The 25,563-nt window shown below is 36.8% G+C and overlaps 1 protein-coding gene and 1 pseudogene across 4 annotated transcripts in view; one reads left to right on the forward strand and one right to left on the reverse strand.

Annotated features, from left to right (window-relative positions):
• Atrn (attractin) overlaps window positions 1-25,563 on the reverse strand; it is a 195,146-nt gene that overhangs the window by 75,933 nt on the left and 93,650 nt on the right. For all 4 annotated transcript variants that reach the window (XM_004840725.4, XM_087188714.1, XM_021254994.2 and 1 more), the window contains 5 exons: window positions 21,676-21,766; window positions 20,816-21,059; window positions 19,673-19,856; window positions 18,371-18,525; window positions 15,701-15,785 (listed from right to left, as the gene is read on the reverse strand). In XM_004840725.4, the coding sequence (XP_004840782.2) occupies window positions 15,701-15,785; window positions 18,371-18,525; window positions 19,673-19,856; window positions 20,816-21,059; window positions 21,676-21,766 (759 nt within the window). The remainder of the gene's footprint in view (window positions 1-15,700; window positions 15,786-18,370; window positions 18,526-19,672; window positions 19,857-20,815; window positions 21,060-21,675; window positions 21,767-25,563) is intronic.
• On the forward strand, window positions 4,786-5,304 carry LOC147824671 (cytochrome c pseudogene; annotated as a pseudogene).

Here is a 25,563-nt window from a genome sequence, read left to right on the forward strand (position 1 = left end):
ATAAACTTTGTTCAGGCATGAAGTTAAAGGGCTGTTGGTTATTAGCTCAATGTTAACAAATCAACAACATAAACTAAGTAAGGAGTTTTTCAAAAGAAACACACATAAAACAACACTATGTACTGACTGGCTTATGAAAATGTAATCAGAGTATTGGAGAAACCTAACCTTGCATGTCCTCAAGGAGCAATAATTCAGTATTCAGTAAGTCAATATTTGCAGTGACTTTATTAAACATAACTTCTGTGACTAATGAAAATCAACTGTAATCTGAAATGTCTACTTATGAAAACCTACTATGCTGGAAAACTGCTTCAAACTAATTTGGAGTGGGTTAGGGTAGCCTGAAGTTGATTGCTAAAGTTGAATAAGAGGCACATGAGGTTCATCATACTATCATCTCTACTTCTGTGTGTGCTTCAAATTTTTACAATAAAAAGTTTTAATATTTTTTGGAAGGAAAGGTATCTTGCTTAAATCTCTACTTGAAAGATATTACATTTCTGACTAATAATATACATGGGCCTATTTTCTCCAGTATATTATGTCTTGAGTTCAATTTTGTCTTTAAAGGTAAAAAAGAATTTTTATATGACCATTTATAGTATCCGTCTCTACAACAACCCAAGTCCAAGTCATCCTATCCATTTATTTATTCATTCAAAAATATCTATTTAGCATCCATTACATACAGAATACCTCTGGCTCCTGAACCTTCAGCCTGGAGAGTCAGTCAAAGCTCAGTTCCACCTCCCCACTACCATAGCTGAATAAGCAAACTGTCAGAGGCTGAAGCAGCTGGTTATCCTTTTTGAACTTTATTCATCTTAGTTTTTGCCCACTATTCCCTTATTACCATCCCAGGTCCTTGCAGTAGTCTTTTTAATTGTCTTTCACTGGGCAAAGTGTCAGAAGTCGAAGTCTTCTTAAGGTTTAGGGTCAAGGTTTTAAGGGTTTTAAATAGAATTTAACCAGTTTCCAATTGATGGGATAAAGAAGATGTGTTTTTTATTTATAAAATGGAGTACTACTCAGCCATAAAGAATGAAAAGCTAGAGTCATTTATAGCTAAATGGATGCATATAGAGGCCATACTCTTAAGTGAAATAAATAGGACAAAAAATAAACAAATAAATAAATAAATAGGACACACGTGTAAATACCAAATAGTTTCACTAGTGTGAGAAACTGATAGTGTAAACAAGGGTTAAAATGATTAAAATGAATAATTGATAATTTGAAATAGGAAAAAAGGTCGAAAGACGAAGGGGTAAAGGGAGGGGAAGGGAAAAGGAAAAACTATGAGAAAGGAAAAAAAATGGAAATGATGTCTGTGTAAATAGGGAAGGGTGGAGGGGGTGAAGGGCGCACAGGTAATGGGGAAAAAAATAAGAACCAAGATACATCATGTACAGGTACAAACACCCAATGATAAACGTAAACAAATTGTATATCTAAAATGTACCAATAAAAGAACTTACAAAAAATAAAATAAATAGAATTTAATTCTCCTTCAAAGACATGATGATAAACACAGAAGGCTTTAGTAAGACTTTGTATCTGCCAGAAAGGCTGGATTTCACAGTGTGGAAGGCTGTGCATTTACACAGGCTTCAAGAATGCTCAGAAGATAATGAAAAAGAAGGTCACAGCTATTTACTCCAATCTGGCTAAACATGAGGCCTTGAAAATACAAAAAGTAAAAGCTAAGGAAGACTTGTAAACTTCTGAAACTCTGAATACACTCCTCAAATCACAAACAAATCCATCAGGAAATAGTGGGATCCTTACTAGATGAGGATATTTAAGCAAAACTACTGCCTTACTGGCGTTCACTAAGCTATACCCACCTAAGGGTAATTCCCATGAAGTCAGGCTTAAAGTAGAAAACAACTATGAAGAGATATCAGTAGTGGCACACTGTGGGGAAAACAGAATCTACAGAATTAGAGTCTGCAAGACCCTAAAATGAACAGCAACAATCCCTATGGGTTCTGCATGTTGGGACTTAGGAGACAAAGACTTCAAAGCAACTAATATATTTGGGGAGGGAGAACTATTTCTATTGTTATTATTATTATTTTTTTTGGTATCGGGGATCAAACTCACGACCTTGCAAGGCAGGTGGCAGCACCACTGAGCTAAATCCCTGGCTCTATGTCTAAAGAATTAAAGGAAAACATGATATGAATGACACAACAGATAGGGAAACTTTTTTTTTTTTTGGTGCCAGGAATTGAACTCAGTGCCTCACGCTTGCCAGCCAGGCACTGCATCGCTGAGCATTGGCCTGAGCTATATCTCGTGACTCAACAAATAGAGAATAACAATAAAGAGACATAAATTATAAAGAATAAATGGAAATTCTGGAGTTGAAAATACTATTCAGAAAATGAAAAATTTACTAAAGCAACCCAACTTCAGATTAGAGCTGGCAAAGGAAAAAAAAATGAGAACATTAAGCCAGAACAATAGGGCAGGGGATGTAACTTAGTGGTACAGCAATTACCTAACATGTACAAGGCTCTAGGTTCAATCCCCAGCACAAGAAGATAAAGAGAAAAGATTACATAATAATTACATAATCTGAAGAAAAGAAGGGAAAAATACTGAAGAAAATGAACTGGCTATAGACCTGTTGGGACATTGTCAAAAGCATAACATATAATACAGTGGGATTGCACAGGAGATGAAAAAGAGCAGAATACACATTAAAAGAAATAATCTTGGGCCAGGGATTCAGCTCAGTGGTTTCGCCGCCTGCTGCGCAAGCGCAAGGACCCCAGATCGATCCCCCGTACCAAACAAAACAAAACAAACAAACAAAAAAACAACTTACAGGAGAAATAATCTTGCACAGAAGTAGATTAAACTCTGAAGAATGACTTGTACATGTGCTCAATACTTTTATTTTTTCTGGTAATATGTTTTCAAGGATTTTTTATTCATCAATATTTTTAACATTTAAAAAATAATCTGTATTACACAATAACTACTTAAAGGAAAAAGGTTTCTTCCTACTTTTTAGTGATACTGTGATATATTAAGTACTAAAACAGAGCTAATAATGCTTTTCCTAGTTTTATCTTGGCTTTTCTAACAGGTTGAGATAACATTTATTGTAAGACATGTAACCTATTGTTAACTTTGTGGTCTAAAATGTTTAGATAGCAAGTCACATTCCTTAGTAGACCAAATCTTTTGTCTTTGGTATATTCTGGGATATACTTTGATATCTAAAAGAAAAATATCTGTTCAAATAGTTTGAGTTTCATCCTGTGGAATCTACTTTTTTTTAGCTTTCCATTCCTCCTAGGTACTAATTCTGCAACTACTAGTCCTCTAGATATAAGTATATTAAACTGAAACAACTTCGTAGGAGGAACTCCCCACAGAGTACTGTTCAGAGGAACAGAACTGTAAACTTCCCTAAGTACATTACGAAGTGTGGTCCCCAATCCAGCAATGTTCGCAGGTGAAGCTAAGAGAGGTGACAGGTAAATGAGGGCACTAACCTCATTAACAGAATAATTCAACAATGTGTTCCTAGCTGAATGGACTACAAGGATGTGGGGTCCAGTTGGAAAAAGTAGGTCACTGAGGGTGTGCCTTTAAAGGCTGTTTATCTTCTTCCCAGCTCCTCCCTCGCTGGCTTTCTTCCTATGTTGTCTGCTTCCTGGCTGCCATCTGGTGAACAGTTTTCGTCCACACCCTTCTGCCATAATGTTTCAGTCTTGGAGCGACCCAACCATGGACTGCAATCTTTGAAATCATAAACCAAACTAACCCTCTAAGTTGTTTTCTCAGGTGTTTGGTCACAGTGACCAAAAGCTGAATAACACAATGGAAGAGGAAGGGACACTTTCCAACACATTCTGAGAGTAGAGTGTTAAGTCAATGACACCACAAGAAAAGAAAACCACAGACCAATATCTTTCATAAATACAGATGGTAATTTTTTTTAATAAGAGCACATAAATTTTTGTGAGATCTTGACTATGGTGATGATTTCACAAGTGTACTTATGTCAAATTTATAAAATTATACAGTTTAAATATGTGTGGCTTACTGTACATATCAATTCTAAATAAAGCTATCCATAGGCCATATATGCACATACAACAAAAAGTAAATATAATAACTCAAGGCAAAATTCTTAAAATAAAAGGCTAACAACGTTTATGAAAGTGATATTGTTTATACCACAGAGTATCCTGGGCAATAGCTGCATGCCTGGAATATCTCCATACCTCTTATGTGACGTTCAATGGGTCATCCTCAATCTTACCAAACCTGTCCAAATAGTGTGAAGAAAGTTAGGCTGGGGGCTGTGATAACAGATAACACTATCTTTAAATATCTGAGGGAGGTGTGCATGTGGAGGGCTGATGCTTCTCTTGCAACAATTTAAAGATTGGACACAAGATCAGTAAGCAGAAGATGCAGAGAAGCAGATTCCAGATGATACCATGAACTTGCTAATAACCAGTGTTTTCCAGAAAGACAGGAGCCTCCCTCTTAAGTGAATTTTCCATGACTGGACTTAAGGGACATCCTCCTTCTCCTGAACACGCATAAAAGGACACCTGCGTTACACGAGACTTTGGAGGAGAGGCGTCAAGAATCTCTCCCAAACCCAGTAGCCGGCTCGGCCTAACGTAGGGCCGCGGGAGAGCAGAGTGTGTGTGGTTGCACCAACATCGGTACTCAGCCATGGACCAGCGTGTTCTTGGGGTAGAGAGCGGGACGTCTGGCTTCTGAGCTGGGACTTTCTCTGTGGTAACGACGAAAGAACGCTGAGCCTCGGACGCGGAAGCCGCAGCAGATTTAAAAATGGGTGATTTTGAGAAAGGCAAGAAGATTTTTGTACAGAAGTGTGCCCAGTGCCACACTGTGGAGAAGGGAGGCAAGCACAAGACTGGCCCAAATCTCCATGGTCTGTTTGGGCGGAAGACAGGTCAAGCTGTTGGATTCTCTTACACAGATGCCAACAAGAAGAAAGGCATCACCTGGGGAGAGGATACATTGATGGAGTACTTGGAGAATTCCAAGAAGTACATCCCTGGATCAAAAATGATCTTCGTTGGCATTAAGAAGGGAGAGGGCCGGGGATTTAGCTCAGTGGTTTCGCCGCCTGCTGCGCAAGCGCGAGGACCCGAGTTCGATCCCTGGTACCAAAAAAAAGAAAAAGAGAGGAGAAAGGGCAGACTTAATAGCTTACCTCAAAAAAGCTACTAATGAGTAATAGTCACTGCCTTATTTATTACAGAACAGAAATGTCTCATTTGTACCATAAATGTGTACCATAATTTAATAGATCACATACACCAGAATTCAGATCATGAGTGGCTGACAGAATATTTTTGTTGGACAGTCCTGATTTAAGTAAAATTGCCTTATAGTTAAATGGATATCTTTTTTTTTTCAAGTTTTGATAGTAATTCCAGTTCAGTAAATACTATCACTGTTTTCTCTTTCTAAAAATACGGTTGGACTTGCTTAGTAATGTTCGACTTTTCACAAAGATGAAGAATGTTATCTCAAAACCTACTGGAGGTTGGTTTTATATTTAGATTTATACATATAACATGTTGTGTGAATATGTTTAAATACCAGGGAAATCCTTCACTGTCTCACAACCAAGCAAGACTCCTGTTTCAGTTTATTAGCTTGTTAAAGACAGTGGTTGAAGACAAGGAAGGAACATCTATATTTTTTATCTTGACTATGCCAATTTAATTAGAATTCCCTATATCTAAAGACTGCTGCCTTTTACTTACTGAAAGGCATTTTAGTGGTGTATGTATAACACTAAATAAAGAATATTTAACACTTCTCACCTTTTATAGTTGATCTGTAAGTTCAGATCCTTTTAAAAGCATGATACAATAGTAAGTTAGATTTTATTTTTGAATTCTTTACTTTGGACTAAGTTATTATTCAGGATAGTATTTAAACAGCTATTTAAAAACACAAGATTGAAAGGACTGTTTTTTGTGTGATTGGCAGTGGTGCTTTTTGTCAGCTCTTTAGAAGGATTAAAGTGGGGAAGGTACAACATCAGCACAAATTTGTATGTGACCATAATACTTAATTAAAAACAAAATCAGATTGAAAAAAAAGAATCTCTCCCAACTCCAAGACCCTATGAGCTGTCAGGAAGTTCAATACTAATCCACAATGAAATGGTCAGCAATTCACCTGCACTTTGACTCCATTTCCCTCAAATCAATAGAGGACTAATAACTAAAGCATAAAGAATGTGGCTCTCTACATATTTGTTACCGTATCTGAAGGCTGCACATTTCAATTATACAAAGTCATCAGGTTTCTTTCTTTCTTTTTTTTTTTTTGGTACCAGGGATCTAACTCAGGACCTTGCGCTTGTGAGGGAGGTGTCGGAACCACTGAGCTAAATCCCTGGCCCATCAGGGTTCATTTTTAACCCTACTATCTCCTTAATATACAGAGCAGACTGGATTTGGCTAGTGAATTTGTTGCTTAAACCAAATAAGCTCCCTTTTCTCCCAGGAGAGTGAATGTTCCCAGCAATTCTGAATCCCTTTGATAACACACAGGTTCTGGAAGGGTCAGGAGATGCCTTCAAAGAGCTATGAAGCAGGGAACTGAGAGTAACACAATATCCCCTGCAGCTTCAATGCCTCACAGCCTCTTCTCTCTTTCCAACCTCCCTCAAAATGAGTCAGAACTAAGGCAGGCACAGCTGCCCCAGTGCTGACTGACTTACAACAACCAGACTAAATGATGTGAATCAAGGTTTCTCCTTCAGCATAGTATTTCACAAGATTAAAATGAGGCTGAGGATTTAGCTCAGTGGCACTGCACCTGCCTCGCAAGTGCAAAGTCCTGAGTTCAAACCCCAGTACCAGAAAAAAAAAATTAAAATGAAACCACAGCCTTTTATTATATGTTCTTCCTCATCAACTCCTGCCCCTTTCAACTCTGCCCTGTACCCACACACACTTATACATCTGGACTCAAACACACTATTGGATTACATAAGAATTAAAACTTTATTATAACTCAGACAAGTCATTCTCAACTTTGATGAATGATTAAACTGCAGTTTATAGTAAACTGTTAACTTATCTAACAGTCTGTATAAATTTCCCCTTTTGTTTGGTGGTACTGGAGATTGAACCCAGAAGCACAGTTGCTAGGCAAGTGCTCTACCACTGGGCTACATTTTATTATTTTGAGACAGTCTCACTAAGCTCCCCAGGATAGCTTTGAAGTTTTTTGCTTCGGCTTCCTGAATAGCAGGGATAACAGGCACACACCACTGTAAGTGGGTGTTTTAATATTTACAATGTTTTAATAGAAGATACATTTTTGTGATAGTTATAATCATTATATAAACAGCTGCCATTCGGCCAATATCTATTACATGCCAAGCCCTTGCTACAACTCTGGGTACACAAAGATGAGGAAACCTGAGGCCAGGCAGCCAAGGGCAAGATGATGCCCAAGGGTTCCACTGCTTGAGGTAAAAAAAATCTCAAGAAGCACTTGCTAGGAAGTTTTAAAAGTCTTCCTCAGAGAGGAAGCATTGATTACAATTGAAGATAACACTTCAAGTTAATCAAAAATCCTTCCATTTTAGTCTGTAACTATCAAACTGTAAAACCATATATACTGCTAAAACTTAAATAATTTTATAAAAGATGTCAGCTTTTCCCAAATATCTAGTTTCTAAATTCTGTTGAATCTTCTTTCACATCTTCAAAATGTTGCTTTATTTTTCTTTTTTCTTTTTCTTTTTTTTTTTTTTTGGTACCGGAGATCGAACTCGGGACCTTGTGCTTGTGAGGCAGGCGCCAGAACCACTGAGCTAAATCCCCAGCCTCATTTTTCTTAATCTAAGTTAAAATACCTTCCTCTGTTTTTCAACACCATAGAAATTTTGAAAGCCAAAGGGATCCCAATATAACGCAGTTTTAGGGTTTTATATGACTTTGACTTTTAAAAGTAGAAAGAGAAGAGCATGATCTTAAAGCCCTAAGGACCTAGGGGGCAAGATGGCAGAGGGGTGAGTGCCAGCAACACAGCTTCTCCAAGACAAAGTGTCCAGAATCTGGAAAACAACAACCCAGAGAGGAAACTGAGTGAAAGGTACATGGAACCACAAGGGAATGGACAGAGGAGAGGAAGAAAATAGGAGCCACTACTACAGAAGAAATAGCTCACCCACGCAGATGGAGACTGCACAGGGGGTAGGCAGCAAAAATAATTTTTCTGTACACTGAGAAAGGGAGAGAGGACTTAGATTGAAATAATTTTATGTAATCAGAGACAGCAGTGAGAACATGAGACACATCTTCCCTAGCGGCCTTTCCCAGAGTCAACCATTAGTGAGGAGGAACAGCAGAGCTGGCGGGAGTCACCATCTTACTTCAAAAAGTTTGAGGCTTACACTTCAAATAGCCTCACAGCCACTTCACTGCCAACACTCTGGAGTAGAAGAGGAAAGAGCTTCCTTACAGTAGACTGCAGGCAGCTGGACAGCAGATGGAAGCGTTGCTGAGAAGCGACTGGGACTACCCAGATTAGCCCTAGCCACTAAAGACTAGAGGCGTATCTCTGCTCTGCGATCAGTTGCAGGAGGAGCAAGTGCTTTGGCCAGAGATGGGACAGAGATACTCCTTCCCCGCCCTGAAAAAGTTGAGCAAGTAGGAAGCAACCTTAGCCAGCTGCTGTACAAGGGAACACCTCCCCCTCTTCCCAGCCAGTGCGTGAAACTAAAGCAGAGTTGCAGGGTCTGACAGGGGCAGTGCACTGACCTGGAAACACCCTCAGGATGACTCCACCAGAGGGCGCCAAAACAGCTGAGAGAGCTGCGTGGAAACAGCCTAAGTGGTATCTCAAAAATTGCTGGCTGAAGAACGGCCACAACCCCAGCATTTGGAGGACAAAATCATCCCTGTACCCAGCACCAACTGAAGTCCTGGTGGGGTTACACAGCACAATTTCAGGCTCTGTTGGGCTCTGTCAGGGACACTAACAGAACTGTGGATACCAGAGGAATTTTATTATTTTTCCTTTTTCTTTGTTTGCTTGATTTACTTTCTGTTATCTGTCTGGTTGTTTTTGTTGCTGCTGCTGTTGTGGTTGTTTTTTGATGGTTTGTTTGTTTGTTTTGGCACCGGGGATCAAACTCAGGTCCTTGCACTTGCAGGGCAGGCAGAGGAACCACTGAGCTAAATCGGCCCTGGTTGTTGTTTTTGTATCTGTGTGTGTGTGTGTGGTTGTTTAGGGTTTTTACCTTAATTTTTGTTCTGTTTTTTTCTGTTCTTAATTTTTTTCTGTTCTGTTTTGTTCATCCTCTTTCTCTATTTCCCCAACCATTCCTCTTGAGTTTATGATATTTTCATATGAGTGAATAGTGTCTCCTTGTCTTTCTGATTTGCCTCAATTTTTTTTTTTGCTTTCTCCTTCACTCTTTCTCTCCTGACCTTTTCTCCAGTCTCCCAAAGCTTGGGTGTCCTGTGCCCTCCAGCCTCACTTCTACTATAGTTCCTTTCACTTATCTCTGTTTTATGCACTATCCCTCTTAAATTACTCCCTCACCCACAGGGTAAAATCACTCTACCAAGGGGAAACTCATTGCACACAAGTGCGTGGTTTTTGCTGAATTTTGTTATATAATGGTAGAGCTTGCTTATATGGTTAAAGGTACCACACCAACAGCATAGTTTGTCAGTTGCTAGGCTGTGCTTCATGTTATTGTTATTGCTAAATGTATTACTTTAGCAGGGATGTCATTCCTGTTGTAATCAGTTGTTCTCCCTTATATAACAACACTGTAATTGTCTTGGGTCACAACCATCACCACAGTCCAGTACCAAAGGAATAGGTGCTGAGCTAAATAGCAACCTCCTGTCTTTAACAAATTAGGAAGGTGGACTCCTGCGATAGACACAAAAACCATGAACCACTTATACTGAGACAACATCTCTGAGGAATAAACATTTCCTACAGAAACCTTGATATAAGTGATAAAGCCATCTTCCCTAAGAAATCTACAAGCAACAACTCAGAAAACAAAATAAAATTAAAAACTAGAAAATGACAAGACGCAGAAGCAAAACGCAACCCCAGACCTCCAGCCCACAAAAGATAAATCCAGGAGTCAATGAGATAGAGGAAATCAGAACCCACCTACCAGAACTTTCTGAATTGATAGCTGCAGAGGTGAAAAAACAAACAAACGAGGCTTTAAAGGTTTTTTTAAAAAAAGAAATGACAATTAAAATGGAGGACATGCTCAATGAAGCTAGAGTAGACACAGATTTAAAAAAAACAGAGGAGCTTAGGAAAATGATGGAAACATGACTACTCAATATAGGAAAGAAATAGAATCCATGAAACAGATTCGAACATATCCAGGAGATTAAAAACTCCATAGAAAGTATTCTTTTTTTTTTCTTTTTTTTGGTACCAGGGATCGAACATAGAAAGTATTCTTGAACCAAGATAAGGATAGAATTTCAGATCTAGAAGACAGGAGTTGTGATTACCAATCGTGAAAAGAAAGATTTCTTAAAAATAGCAAGAGACCATGAAAAAAATCAATCCAACAATTGTAAGATGATGCAAAAAAAAATAATATAAAATTGATCAGAGTCAATGAGAATGCCGGAGACAGTTTAAACACCATGCAAAAGCTGTTCAAAGAAGTAATGGCATAAAACTTCCCTAATTTGAAAAAAGAATTTCACATACAAATGAGTGAGGCATACAGAACTCCAAATAGCCATGACCAAAATAAATTCACACCAAGGCACATAAAAATAAAGATTCCAGAAATTCAGCACAAGAATAGATTAAAAGCCGTTAGAGAAAAGAAACAAATCCCCTATAAAGGAAAGCCTATCAGAATCACAGCAGATTTCTCGACACAATCCCTTGAGGAAAGGACAGCCTGGAGTGAAGTATTTCAAGCCCTAAAAGAAAACAACTTCCAGCCCAGATTAATGTACCCCACAAAACTATCTTTCAAAATCAATGGAGAAATAAAATACTTCCATGACAAAGAACAACTGAAGAAATTCACAACCAACAAACTAGCTCTCAAAGCATTCTGGGGGGCATTTTAAAAAGAGATAATGAAAATCACAATTCTAAGAATACCAAAAGAAGGAAGCCACCAGGCTGGGCAAGCAATTAAAGAGAGAGGAAAGTCAGGGAACCAACAGCAGAAATATATGACAAGGATAGTCCAATACATATCAGTTATAACCATCAATGTAAATGGTCTCAATTCACCAATCAAAAGAAACAGACTGGAAGAGTGGATCAAGACATAATTCAACAATACACTGCATACAAGAAACACATTTAACTCAAAAAGAAGTTCATAGACTGAAAGTCAAAGGATGGAAAACAATGTTCCATGCAACAGAAAAAAGCAGGGGTAGCTATTCTATTTGCAGACAATGTGAACTTCAAGCCAAGATTGATCAAAAGAGACAAAGAAGGTCACTACATACTTTGTAAAGGAATATTTCAAGAAGAGGAGGTAACAATTATAAATATATATGCACCAAATATTGGTGCACCCAATTATATAAAACAAATATTAACAGACATGAAAAACTTAATAAGTACTAACACAACTGTAATGGGGGACCTTAATACCCCACTATCACAAATAGACAGAACAACTAGACAATCAACAAAGGAATATATGAAATGAACCAAATTTGTGAACAAATGGACTTAGTAGATGGTGTTCCACTCCAAAACTACAGAATACACATTCTTCTCAGCTGCACATGGGATATTCTCCAAAAGAGACCACATATTAGCCCATAGAACACACTTAGGTAAATGCAAAGGAATTGAAATTATCTAACCATGCATATATTATCTAACCATAGTGCAATGAAACTGATCAATGGCAAAAGAAACCACAAAAAATGCATAAACACATGGAAATTAAACAACACCCTCCTGAAAAACCAATGGGTCACAGGAGAAATTAAACCGTATCTATAACTAAGTGATAATACAGACATAACATATCACAACTTATGGGACACAATGAAAGCAGTCATAAGAGGGAAATTTATAACAGTGAATTCTTGCATCTGGAAAACAGAATGAGCTCAAATAAATAACCTAATGTTGTACCTCAAACTTTTAGAAAAAGAAGAACAAGTCATGCTCAAATGCCTACAAGAAAAGAAACTATAAAGATCCGAGCAGAAATTAATGCAATTGAGACTATGAAAACAATACAAAGAATCAATGAATTGAAGAGTTGGTTCTTTGAAAGATTAAATAAAATAGATAAACTCTTAGCCAACCTTATGAAAAAAAGGAAAGAAAACACTCAAATTCATACAATTAGGAATGAAAAGGGTGAAATCACAACAGATACTGTGGAAATCCAGAAGACTATCAATACCTACTCCAATAACCTATACTCTCATAAAATGGAAAACATTAAAAAAAGAACAGATTCCTAGATACATATGAATTACCAAATGTGAAATGAGAAGACATTAAAATTTTAAATAACCCAATATCAGTCATTGAAATTGAAAATGTAATTAAAAACTTAACAACATAGAAAAGGCCAGGTCTTGATTGCTTCAGTACTGAATTCTACAAGAAATTTAGAGAAGATCTAATGCCGCTATTTCTCAAACTCTTTAATGAAATACAAAGAGAAGCTCCCAAATAATTCCTGGAAGAAGCATTACCCTGATTCCAAAACCAGAAAAGGACCCAACCAAAATAGAAATCTTCCTAATGAATACCAATCTCCCTAATGAACATAAGACACAAACATCCTCAATATGATACTGGCAAACAGAATGCAGCAAATCATCAAGAGGATTATACACCATGATCAAGTAGGATTCATCCCAGGGATCCAGGGATGGTTCAACACCCACAAATCGATAAATATAATACACCATCATCAAGAGAGCCAAAGACAAAAATCACACAATTATCTGAACAGACATAGAAAAAGCATTTGACAAAGTCCAACACCCATTCATGATAAAAACTATACAGAAAACTGGAATAGACGGTCTTTACCTCAATCTGATAAAAGCCATCTATGACAAACCAACAGCCAACATCATACTAAATGGACAAAAACTGAAAGCTTTCACTCTAAAATCAGGAACAAGACAAGGATGTTCACTATCACCACTCCTATTCAACAAAGTTCTGGAAACATTAGCTAGAGCAATTAGACAAGAGAAAGAAAAGGAATAAAGATAGGAAAGGAAGAAGTTCAATTATTATTTGAAGAAGACATGATTCTCTACATAGAAGACCCCAAAAACTCCACCAAAAGACTTCTAGATTTAATAACTAAATTCAGCAATGTAGCTGGGTAAAAGTCAACACTCAAAAATCAATAGCCTTCCTGTACACAAATAACAAACTTATTGAGAAATTAGGGAAACAACACCTTTCACATCTAGCATGCAAAAACATTGAAATACCTAGGAATCAATCTAATGAATACTACTGTACTTTGAAAAAGGAGATCGAAGAAGATATCAGAAAATGGAAAGATATCCCTTGTTCTTGGATAGGAAGAACCAATACAGTGAAAATGGCCATACTTCCAAAATTGTTATACAGATTTAATGCAATTCCAACAGCATATCTCACAGAATTAGAGAAAGCAATCCTAAAATTCATTTGGAACCAGAAGAGACCCAGAATAGCAAAAGCAATTCTGGGAAACAAGGACAAGGCAGAGGGCATCACAATTCCTAATTTGAAATTATACTACAGAGCTTGTGTGGTAAAAACAGCATGGTAATGGAAAAAAAACAGATCTAAGGATCAATGGGATAAATCAGAAGATGCAGAAACAACCCCAAACACACTCAGCCACCTTATCTTTGAAAAGGGGCCAAACATGTTCACTGGAAGAAAAGATAGCATCTTTAATAAATGGTGCTGGAAAAACTGGCTTTCTACATACTAAACTAAAATAAAAATCGATCAAAGATCTAAATATTAGAACAGAAACATTAAATTCACTGGAAGAGAGAATAGGTAGAACACTTGAGGACATAGGTGGATGCAAAGACTTCATGAACAAAATCCAGACTACATGGGAAATACTACAAAGAATCAACAACTGGGACTTCATCTTATTAAAAACATTTGTAAGCAAAAGAAATCACCAACAGAGTGAAGAGACAATGCACAGCGGGGGAAAAAAGGCTGTGGGGAAAAAGGAACCCTTCTCCACTGTCGGTGGGAGTGTAGACTGGTGCAACCACTGTGGAAATCAATGTGGAGATTCCTCAAAAAACTAAGATTAGAGGTCCCATTTGAACCAGCTTTTCCCCTTCTGGGTATCATCTCAAAAGAATTAAAAGCATCATACCACAGCAATATATGCACGTCCATGTTTATAGCAAAACAGTTTGCAATAGCTAAATCTTGGAAAACAGCCTAAATGCCCATTAACTGATGAATGGATAAAAAAAGATGTGGTTTTTCTATACAGCGGAGTACTACTCAGCCATAAAGAAAGATAAATGTGAGACATTTATAGCTAAATGGATGTACCTTGAAGCTATACACTGAAGTGAAATAAATTGGATACACATGTGTAAATATCAAACTGTCTCTCTGGTGTAAGAATACGAAATTGTAAATAGGGACCAAAACATATTAATAGACAATGTGAAATAAGAAAAAATTGTTCAAAAGGAAGGGAGAATTAGAGAGTGGGGAGGGGTAAAGGAAGGAAGGAAAATGAAAAAAATGAGGAAAGGAAAAAATGGAAATGGAGCTTTTGTAAATAGGGAGGTGAGAGGGGGTTAAAGGGAGGGGAGGGGAATGGGAAAAAAAGAGGAATCAAGATACATCATGTACAAGTATTAATTCCCTATGATGAATGTGATCATTATGTATATCTAAATTGTGAAATTTTTTTAAAAACTGGGGGCTGGGGATTTAGCTCAGTAGTGCCGCTGCCTGCCTCACAAGCACAAGGTCCCAAGTTTGATCCCCATACCAAAAAAAAAAGAGTGAAAAGAGATACACCAGTAACAGCAGAAACAAAATAAGAAAAAGTAATTATATGATTAAGCTGTTTAGCTTCTCAAAAAATCTTCTCAAAAATCTTTCAAGTTCACTATAAGGAACAGGTGGAATGATCACTTGGAATCTCTTTTATTTGATGGAGACTTCTCCAGAGCAGACTTAATTAAAGCTCTGGCAGTATGGTCTGTTTGGGGGAACTGTATCAAGCTAAACAATCTCCCCATGTCTGTTCCTCTATTTTATCCTTTACCTGAAGTGCCCTTTTTCCTTTTTTTCTCTCAAAACTCTCTTTACACTCAGATACAACTACTAGAAACTTGTCAACCTAAGTACCAAGAAGAATAGCAGAGAATATAAGACAGTAATGTGTATGTAGCTTTTGCTGTCTCATGCAATCAGATACCGTGATACATAGCATGCTCTGCATCCTAACAAAACCAGACCAATAAACACAGCATTTGAAGAAACTCATATCCACATCAAGTATTTTAAAGCTAGATCAAGAAATCTGTATCTACATAATTCTGTAAAAAAACCAATGGGATGAAGAAATCCTGTGAATAATATGTAGGCCCAATTCTACTTCTTCATATTTTATTTTCATTTTAAACACAAGAGAGAAAAGAGCAAGAACTTCTCTAATTACCTGTTGTGTAAGACTGCTGAGTGGCCAAATCTGTTGACATCATGGTGGAGATCAGGTCTGGGAAGCACTGACCAACGGTCACAAGCTAGAAACAAGAAAAACTCCTTTCAGAATGGACTGCCACTCATAATCAACAAGAATTGACATAGTCTTTGGGAAGGAGGCTCTCAACTTTCTTAGTCACATGATTACTTCTCAGGTACAAAGTGGCAGCACCAAGGCAGCAGGGCATGGAAGAAAGGCAGATCACACAGCAATGCTAATTAGTAAATGCACCCAACTTTCATGACAAGCCTGTCATTTACTCTATTATCTGTCCATTCTACCCACTAGAATGTTTTTTTAACTCAAGCAAATTTTATATTCTACAAAGCTTATATGAATAAAATGGGTTTCACAAATATTTTCCAATCTTCTCTAGTCATACTTGCCCAAACTTAAGTAGCTACAATGGAAAAATATCAGTTGAAAATTAAAATTTTTTAAATATAAAACTTAATTGAATTTTTAAAAAGTTGTTCCCTAGATCCCCCAGACCTACCGATTTTCCTTTGCCCTGACCTGTGTGAGCAACTTCTCTTCCATATCTAACGTCAACAGGTGCTCATGTACCACACCCTCATGCTCACTGTCTCACTCTCTGAGACATGCACTAAACCCAGGACCTTCTCCATCCAGATCTTCATTCAACCTTGACAAGTCTTCGCTGCCTTTTCTTAGCAGCCTTGATTCTGTCTTCCTCACATACGGAATAGAGGCCACAACTCCCCAGCTTCCTGCCTAACCACCTTGCTGCCTTCCATAAAAGCACAGTATCTCAGGATCCCTTCCTCTCATCCCATCCAGAAAGATAGCTACCCTGAATGAACAATGTATACTGTCTCTCCTTTGGGCCTCCAACATCCATCTGTGGCTTTCACAGCAGCATTTAAATAGGCCAAGGCTATATCTCTCTCTTAATGCCTTTCCTAGATCTACCTCCATCTGAGGCACTCACCTTAACGCCTTTACTTTAGCTTGCATCACTCTCTTTTTTTTGTTTTGTTTTGTTTTGGGTTTTTTTGTACAGGGAATCCAACTCAGGACCTTGCGCTTCCAAGGCAGGCAGCAGCACCACTGAGCTAAATCCCTGGCAAAATTCATTTGGTATTGCATGTTCTTTTTTTTTTTGTACCAGGGATCAAACTCAGGACTTTGCACTTGAGAGGCAGGTGCTGCGTATCACTGAGCTAAATCTCAGTCCTAGCTTGCATCTCTCTCAAAACACACCCCTACAATCTTCATGCTCCCGTAATCAGCAAAGTACATCTAACTCTTTATCCTCAGAGCCATGCTCACCACATTGGTTCAAACCCTCATCAGGACTTCAGTAGCAGCCTCATAACTACCAAAAGGCCCCTTTCTAACCACTTGCCATAATGCCACTGAAGAGATCTTCCTGAGACATAAGTATGATTCCATCGCCTTCTCTGGAAGATGCTTCAAAAAACCCACACACTTCAGCAAGACATAGTAAGCTTCTCAAGATCAGAATGGCCTTCCTTGACTGCTATTGACTTCTCTAATTCCTCTTGAAGCCACTGCTATCTTGGGTGTTGTTATAATGCACACAAAATTAATTACTCTACCATGTGCTATGGTCTCTTGCCACCTAAGTCTCTGCACATGCCACCTATGTCTCTTCCAGTGCCTGAGAAGTCCGGCCTAACTTTACTTGGCTGATTCCCAGAATTCCTCAGGACCCCACTTAGATGACTCCTCCTCAAGAAGGCCCTTTCTATCACCCTTCCCCCTGTGACTTAACGGTACTCAAGAGACTCTCTCATATTATTCCTTTCAGCAAGAAACATCCTGAATTGCAGTTATACTGTCCATTTCTCTGCCTCCTCCATCATTAGACTAAGGGCTATAACTCATTTACTTTATCCCCAATGTACAAGCTCAGTGGCCAGCACTTAAATGTCTGTCGAAAATTAACACCTGACTTAGAATAATTAAAAATTGTAGGGATAAAAGAATGATAGTTGCAAAGATTGGAGAGGAGAGGGAAATGGGAGTTATTGTTTAATGGATAGACAGTTTCAGTTTTACATGATGAAGACAATTATGAACATGGATGGTAGTGCTAGATGTAAATATTATGAACGTATTTAATTTCATTGAACTATACACTTAAAAATATTGAAACTGTAAGTTTTAAGTGTATTTATCACAATAAAATTCTTTTAAAATGAACATCTGATATTTACACAAGAACACTTCTTGTATGGTACCTGTTTTGCATAAACAAACACTGCCCTCTTCTGGTCAAGTATATTACCCAACCAAGAATATGTGTGCATCTGTGCTTAAATCAACAACACAATGGTTGGTTACAACTACTTCAACTCTACCATGTAAGGCATTTGTAAAAATGGGAGAAATCATTAATCTCAACTCAGCTCCAAAAATGGTAATATTCAAGCAATTAGCAACAGTGACTTCAAAAAGAACCTAATGTAGAAGTTATACTTTTAATAAATATGTAACCTTAGTCAAATAAATATAAAACTACCATTTGGACCTCTTCCAAATGGCAAGAGCATTTTGAACTGGTGATATTTTTAGTTATTCTTTAAAGCTGCTCTCAACAAAAACTTTTCTGAAGCTAAATGGCTTTGGGAAACTTACCAATGTCATAAGCCATGAAATCTGAAGAGAAACATTTGGCACCATGGCTCATAGATGTGTCATTGTGTGTATTTCCTCCAAACACCAGCATGGTTCCACTCACTATCACAGCTGTGTGCAAGTAACGGAAAAATCTGCTATCCTTAAGAATGGTCCTTTTGAGTTTATTTAAAAACAATAAATACAAGGTTAGTTTTTAAAGAATATTTATCTGATAACACAAACAAAACCAATTTATTAACTTCAGACCCAAATGTGCAAATACTTCCAGACTTTCCCTATATGTAATTTTCTCAACAAATATGCAAGAAAATCTATAAGAATTTTGTCAAAATATATTAAGAGCTTTAAAATGTTTATTCTGTAAGGCACTATAATTATAATTTCTGGGCAGAAATCATATGAAATATAGAAAGAAACTTCTGTACAATTATTTAATAATAAGACAAAAGCTAGAAATCAAAATCTCCAACTACACTGGCTTAGTATCCTCACACAATGGAATATTAGCCACTAAAAACAAAGATTTTTATGACAATAGGTGAAATCATGTTCATGACATGATCTCAAATATGAGGAAATATTTATAATTACATTATTTCATAACTCAAATGTGCTTTACATTTGTTAAAATTAGCACACTTTTCACAGGCATATCTATAGTTCACAGAGAGGAAAGCTCTATCAATTAGATATAAGAATACCTTGGTTAATGATTTTATGGGATGACACCAGTAACTGATCCTAAAAGTTATAGTTTGATATCAAGCAAGGTTAAATACTGGATATTTCTTGAGTAGGGATACAGATCAGTGGTAGGGTACTTTCCTAGGATATGCAAGTCCCTGGGTTTGATCCCCAACACCACCACCAAACAAACCAAAAAAGTAAACAAGCAAAAACTTTTACTTAATTACAAAAATGTGTACAAACTGAGCTATATAAATTATTCTTTAGAATTCTGAAGAGATAAAATTTTATAGTAGTGCTTAGTGTATGGAAATTGAAAATCAGCTCAAAACTGCCAAGCATTTTCTAGTCATCCTTCTATAGAATTATAGAGAAGTGTAAAAATATAAACATTAGCTACTTTCTTACCCTGTGCATATTTCCTAATTTCTCTATGTACAATGCCAAGAGATAATCTCTGGATTATCTACCAGGTCTGACTTCTTTATGTACAATGCCAAGAGAGAGTCTCGGAATTATCTACCAGGTCTGAAAATAAAAATATACATTTTCCCGATAATACCTTTCCAGAATTCACATCTTAAAGTGAAAAGCTTAAGAAATACCACCCACCACATTTGGGTATCCACTTCGTATCTGTAGAGGTCATCAGTGAGCCGGTATTTATTTGCACTGAAAGCCTTGTAGCCACCATGAATATACAGGGCCTTGGTCTTATGATCATAAACACTGCTGTGGCCATAGCCCCCTTGTACAAGAGCACCCTGGGTCTGTAATATATTCCATGTGTTCTTATCTGGAAACAGAGAAACCAGTTAAAGGCAAACATTGCAATCTTCTTCTCTAAGACTCAAAATCTAAGCAGCTTAGGGGAAGAGAAGAGATTTCAAGAGAGCTGATTATATATATCATATTCAAGAAAGCTGATATATATATGAATATGGAAGTATTTGTAGTTATAGATAAAAATTTTTATCTTTTTATTTTAAAAGGAACCCATCTAAAACTTGTATCAAAGACATGTGGCCAAACTCCAGTGGGTTAAATGTTCTATATGCTACACAGGAAAAGAATGTCACTAAATTTAAGAGTCCCTACAAATCAACATTTAATTCTCTATGACCTTTAATGATCAACACACCTTCATAGGCCTACTTTCTCAAATCATCAATTACAGCTGATACTTCTAATGAACAATAACAGAGATAATAAAATTTAACCAAAAGAGGAAATACACACAAACACACATGCACACGTGAAATCAATCTCCATTAAACTAATCTCTAAAAGGCTATCCAAATTTTTTTCAGAGTATTTTTTTGTTTGAATTTTTATTTATTTTAACATACAGTCAAAGCATTTAGTACCATTTTTGGCTCCTTACAAATCAACAGTAACAAATATATACTATAGAAAGGATCAATAATCTCAATTTCCCTAGTAAAACATTATTTTAAATGGGTTTCAAGAAAAAGAGCTGGGGGCCGGGGATTTAGCTCAGTGGTTTTGGCTCCTGCTGCTGATCGAACTCGGGTTCAATCCCTGGTACCAAAAAAAAGAAAAAGAACTGGACCGAGTTAGGTTGAATCTTGTTAAATCATCCTAATAATGAGGATAGAGGTTTTAAATTTCATTTTCAAAACACATCCACCCACCAGGGATTTAGCGCCTGCCTCACAAGCACAAGGTCCTGAGATCGATCCCCGGTATTGCAAAAAAAATAAGAAACACATCCACTGGAAAAATTGTACCTACCCAAGTCATATTCCTGCACACTACTTATATAGCCATAGAGAGGGCAGTGACCAAAAATGACCAGCATGACCACTCGGCCAGTTTTCAGTGTAATGATGTGTGCTGAGTGCCCAACCACTGCATACTGTTCCTTTGCCTTTGGGGTCAACAACGCCCACGACTCATTATGAATATGAAGCACTCTCAACTCATTGGTCACATTCCCTGTTGAATCAATTTTTCCTCCATACATGTAAATTTTATCCTAAGGAAAAAATGTAAATAGAATTTTTAAGAAATATTAAAAAATTTAAAAAAGAAATATTAAAAATTCAAATCTGAGAATAGAAAATGATCAGTTCAAAATGTCAATATTATTAACTTTAAAAATATTAGTAAAATGTACCTTTCAGCAATTATTAGGAAAAGGATAGAAAAAGGAACAAAATAAAATAAAACAAATATTCTATTTCTCTAAAACTTTGCCACTTTTCTTGGACTTCCTCAAATGAGACCTTTTATAGAATAAAATGACAGAAAAATAAAGTTGCCCCATTCTACCACATACCTACAAACACAAGGAAATGAAAATGATTATTCAGTTACATTACAATGTGGTTATTCTTGTCTAAACTTCGCTAATGGACATCAAAGCTAACCTACACTCATTAATCTACATTTTTAATCATGTGCACCATAATCATGGGTTAAAAAAACTTTGACTTCAGTTTCCAATTAGAACTTAACCAATTACTTAACCCCTCCCCCAGTTTTTTTCAATTAGAAACCAACATTGACTAGCTCTTCAACTATACAGTACAAAATGAACCTAAGGAGGGGCTGAGTTTATTGCTTAATACAAACCTTATATAATACCTTACCTTATATAATGCTAAAGAATGACCATATCTCACAACCACATTGTTCACAGAACGGTTCAGCGGAAGCCATTCTTTAGAAACAAGGTCATACCTATAAAACAAACAGACCATATTTTTACCCAAATGACAAATCAGAACATCTTGTACTCTTTTATTTGTGATATAATCCAGTTTGGAGATGTTCACTAAATCTACCATAGATACAGGGAGGTACCTATCACATTGGCAAACACACCTGAAACCTGGGTCCACTGGGCATATGAGAACTCAGGAAGGGGAGCTGAACTACACAACCTGGGGATTAAAACAATGAAGTTTCTAACACCTCCTGAAAACCTCTTACACACACTGTCTAAATCACCTGAACCTTGCATTATACAGTACTATCAGGACTTAAGTTACTTATAATAACTTTTTCCTCATTCAACATGAGAAAATGAAGATAGTACTGGAAAGGGGATAATAATTAAATAAATGAAAATTACTGAACTTTTCTTTTATCTGGCTTTATTGTTATTGTTAAAGGCTTTCTTTCTTTCTTTGTTTCATTTCTTTTCTTCCTTCCTTCCTCTCTCTCTCTCTCTCTCTCTCTCTCTCTCTCTCTCTCTCTCTTTCTGAGACAGGGTCTTGCTCTATAGTTCAGGCTGACCTTGAACTCACTATGTAGCTCAGGCTGGCCTCAAACTTGCGGTGATCCTCCTGCCTCAGACTCCCAAGTGCTGGGATTACAGGCACCCATCACCATGCCCAGCATATTTATCTGGCTTTTAAGAAAGCCAGAATAACATTACAGCATTTCAATTACACTATGACTATACTATACTATACTAATAGACCTCTGAAATACAAAACTACCAAAAAGAAAATAATTTATACCCCGCCATGCAATTCACATTTATTCATGCATTACTGAAAAATCACTCAATATCTTACTTTCTTTTATTTTTGAAGAAAGTATCACTCTATTCCTATTATAAAAATCATACATGCCCACTATAAAGGAATACAAACAATGCAAAAGAGCTAAAAGTTTAAAAAAATCACCTCACATTCCATCATCTAGAAATAAATATTAATAGAGGAGTAAACATCATTTCAGACATCTTTCTATACATACACACAGTCAGAACAGATTAACAAAATATACAAAGGGATAATGCCTTACATATTATATTTAATTTTTTATAGAATTAATAGAAACAAAAGAAACAAATGGTATTCTTATATTTTAAGTAAATATTTCTTTTCTATAAGAGTTCATCTGGATAATCCAAGTTTTTTAAAAATTATGAAAAAATTACTACATGTCAATAAGAAAGTGTAGGAAAAGCTTTATTCCAACATATTAACAAAGGAAATAAATGCCTATCAGTTAAAAATAGATTGATAAATTATTATATATTCATGTAATTATACAGAAAAATAAATATACTGAAGCAATAATAACATAAATCTCAAAACAATGCTGAGTTTAAAAAGCAAACTACAGAATGTTTTTGTTAAGACTAAAATTAGAAAATTTACTAACTCAACACATTTTTACATATGCTTAAAGTATAAAGAAATGCATGTAAACAAATGATGCTAAAATCTAGATAATGATTCTCTCTGGATTTTGAAAAGCATGCACAGGTTAACTGTATTAGCAATGTCTTATTTTCAACCTGAGTGGAGAATGCATCGATAACCATTATTCTTGCTCTTTCCTTTTGTCTTAAATAGTTTATACATGATTTGAAGCAAATAAAACAGTGGCATCTATTAAATGTGAATAGTACATATATCTGCATTAGCCATTAGAATATTTTTATAATGTTCCACCTTTTTGTGTGTGTGTGTGGTACCGGGGATTCAACTCGGGACCTTGCACTTGCAAGGCAGGTGCCAGAACCACTGAGCTAAATCCCCGGCCCGAATGTTCCATTTTTAAGAAGTACATGAATAATTATTTAGATTTTAGTTTTAATTTAATAATTAGTTATTTAGTAACTAGTTTTAGTAAATGCAGTATTTTATTGTACAGACTAAAATTATTCACTTAAGTTTTGAAATTATACAGTTTTGGACAGAATGTACTAACTTCCTGCATTGATAGTTGAAAAATTTAGTATTCATATTTCTAATCCCATTTTCCCAATTTTTATTATCTAACTTGGACACTGTCCATGTTCATAACACTCATATTCCATTTTATAATTCCACTATTCCTTAGTACTGAATCTGTATTTCAGCTGAGGTAATCTCCTCATAGTTCTCTTACCACAACTTCTCCTTCTTGAGCTCTTCGGTTCTGAATTGGCTTGCTTTCACTGTCAAGTGGTTTTTTTGGAGTAGCACTCACATGCACATCTTTCCCTGAGTTTCCTCATGTTTAAGACATCTGCTTCCTAGCTTTACAGGTGAATGACATCTCAGCTGGCTCAACGTGTGAGGCCCGCCCTTTCTTGCAGGTACTGCTCCCTTGAATGCTGCTGGTATTGAATGTTGCTATGAAGAAGTCTAAGGCCAGATTTTCCCCCCTTTACTGGTTTGCTTTCCTGTCTGGAAGCCAGAAGATTTCTCAATCAGTCTCATTCTCTCTCCCTCTCCTTCCTCTTTTCTTCCTCTTCCTCTGTTGTCTGACTCTCTGTCTACCTCTTGCTAATTTTCAAAGACACAATACTGTATTTTATCAAAGTAGAAATGACTTAAAGTGCAAGGACCTGAGTTCGATCCCTGGTACCAAAAAAAAAAAAAGCCGGGGATTTAGCTCAGTGGTTCCGCCGCCTGCCTCGCAAGCGCAAGGTCCCAAGTTCAATCTCTGGTACCAAAAAAAAAAAAAAAAAAAAGACAAAAAAGAAATGATTTAAATCCATCCAGAAAAATGGTTTTACAAAATGCATTCAACACCAGTGTAACAATTTGGTAGAATTTTGGCTGTAGATGATATTTCCTGAGGACTTCCAAGGCTTCCAACCACACACAGACACTTTGTGTCTGACATACACTTTCATGTATCTGTCATCTTGAGAAAGAAGGAAAACACTCAGAAAGGACAAGAACAAGTCTCCAGATGCTCCAATCTCCGTCTCTTTGAAGTAGCATGGAGGGTGCTCAATCTGTACCTTTTTTTTTTTTTGGTACCGGGGATCAAACTTCGGTCCTTGCGCTTGCGAGGCAGGCGGCAGAACCACTGAGCTAAATCCCCGGCTCAATCTGTATCTTAATACACTTTGCCCCTTCTCAGCTTGTCAGCCAAAGAGCTTGTTGGAGATACCTAAGGAGGGGCTGGCAGGTTACCACAAATGAGCTAAGGTGAACTCCCAAAGACACTTACACAAAAGTGGTCAATTTTTTCAGACCACAGAGAATCAAATATAAGACAAGAACAATACTGATGAAATGTAACATAAGAAATTCCAAGGAGGGCCGGGGATTTAGCTCAGTGGTTCCATTGCCTGCCTTGCAAGCGCAAGGTCTGGAGTTTGATCCGCGGTACCAAAAAAACAAACAAACAAACAAAAACTATATATTTGTAATTGAAATTCCAGAATACTATTTTCAAAAGGAATTGCTGTATTTACTTTTCATGGAAGTTAATAAGTCACCATTTGAAATATAAAGCTTTAAAAACCACGTTTCAATAAAGTACAAGTAGAAAAAAATGTTGCAATCAAAAACACAAACCTGAAAAAAAAAACAAAACACAAACCTGTACATAGCGGCAGATGCCCCTCTCTGGGAAACTGAGGCAGGAGGACTGCAAGTTTGACCTCAGCTTGGGCAACAGCAAAATTCTGTCCCAAAATAGCAAATGAATGAATAGGGATATAGCTCACTACAAAGGCCTTGGGTTCAATTCCCAGTGCCAGGAAAAAAAAAGGCTCATGAAGTACACCAAATAACAAA

The sequence above is a fragment of the Heterocephalus glaber genome, unplaced genomic scaffold, assembly GCF_053883595.1.
Source record: "Heterocephalus glaber isolate CG9 unplaced genomic scaffold, H.glaber_assembly_v1.0 deba00001532, whole genome shotgun sequence".
NCBI classification, from domain to species: Eukaryota; Metazoa; Chordata; class Mammalia; order Rodentia; family Bathyergidae; genus Heterocephalus; species Heterocephalus glaber.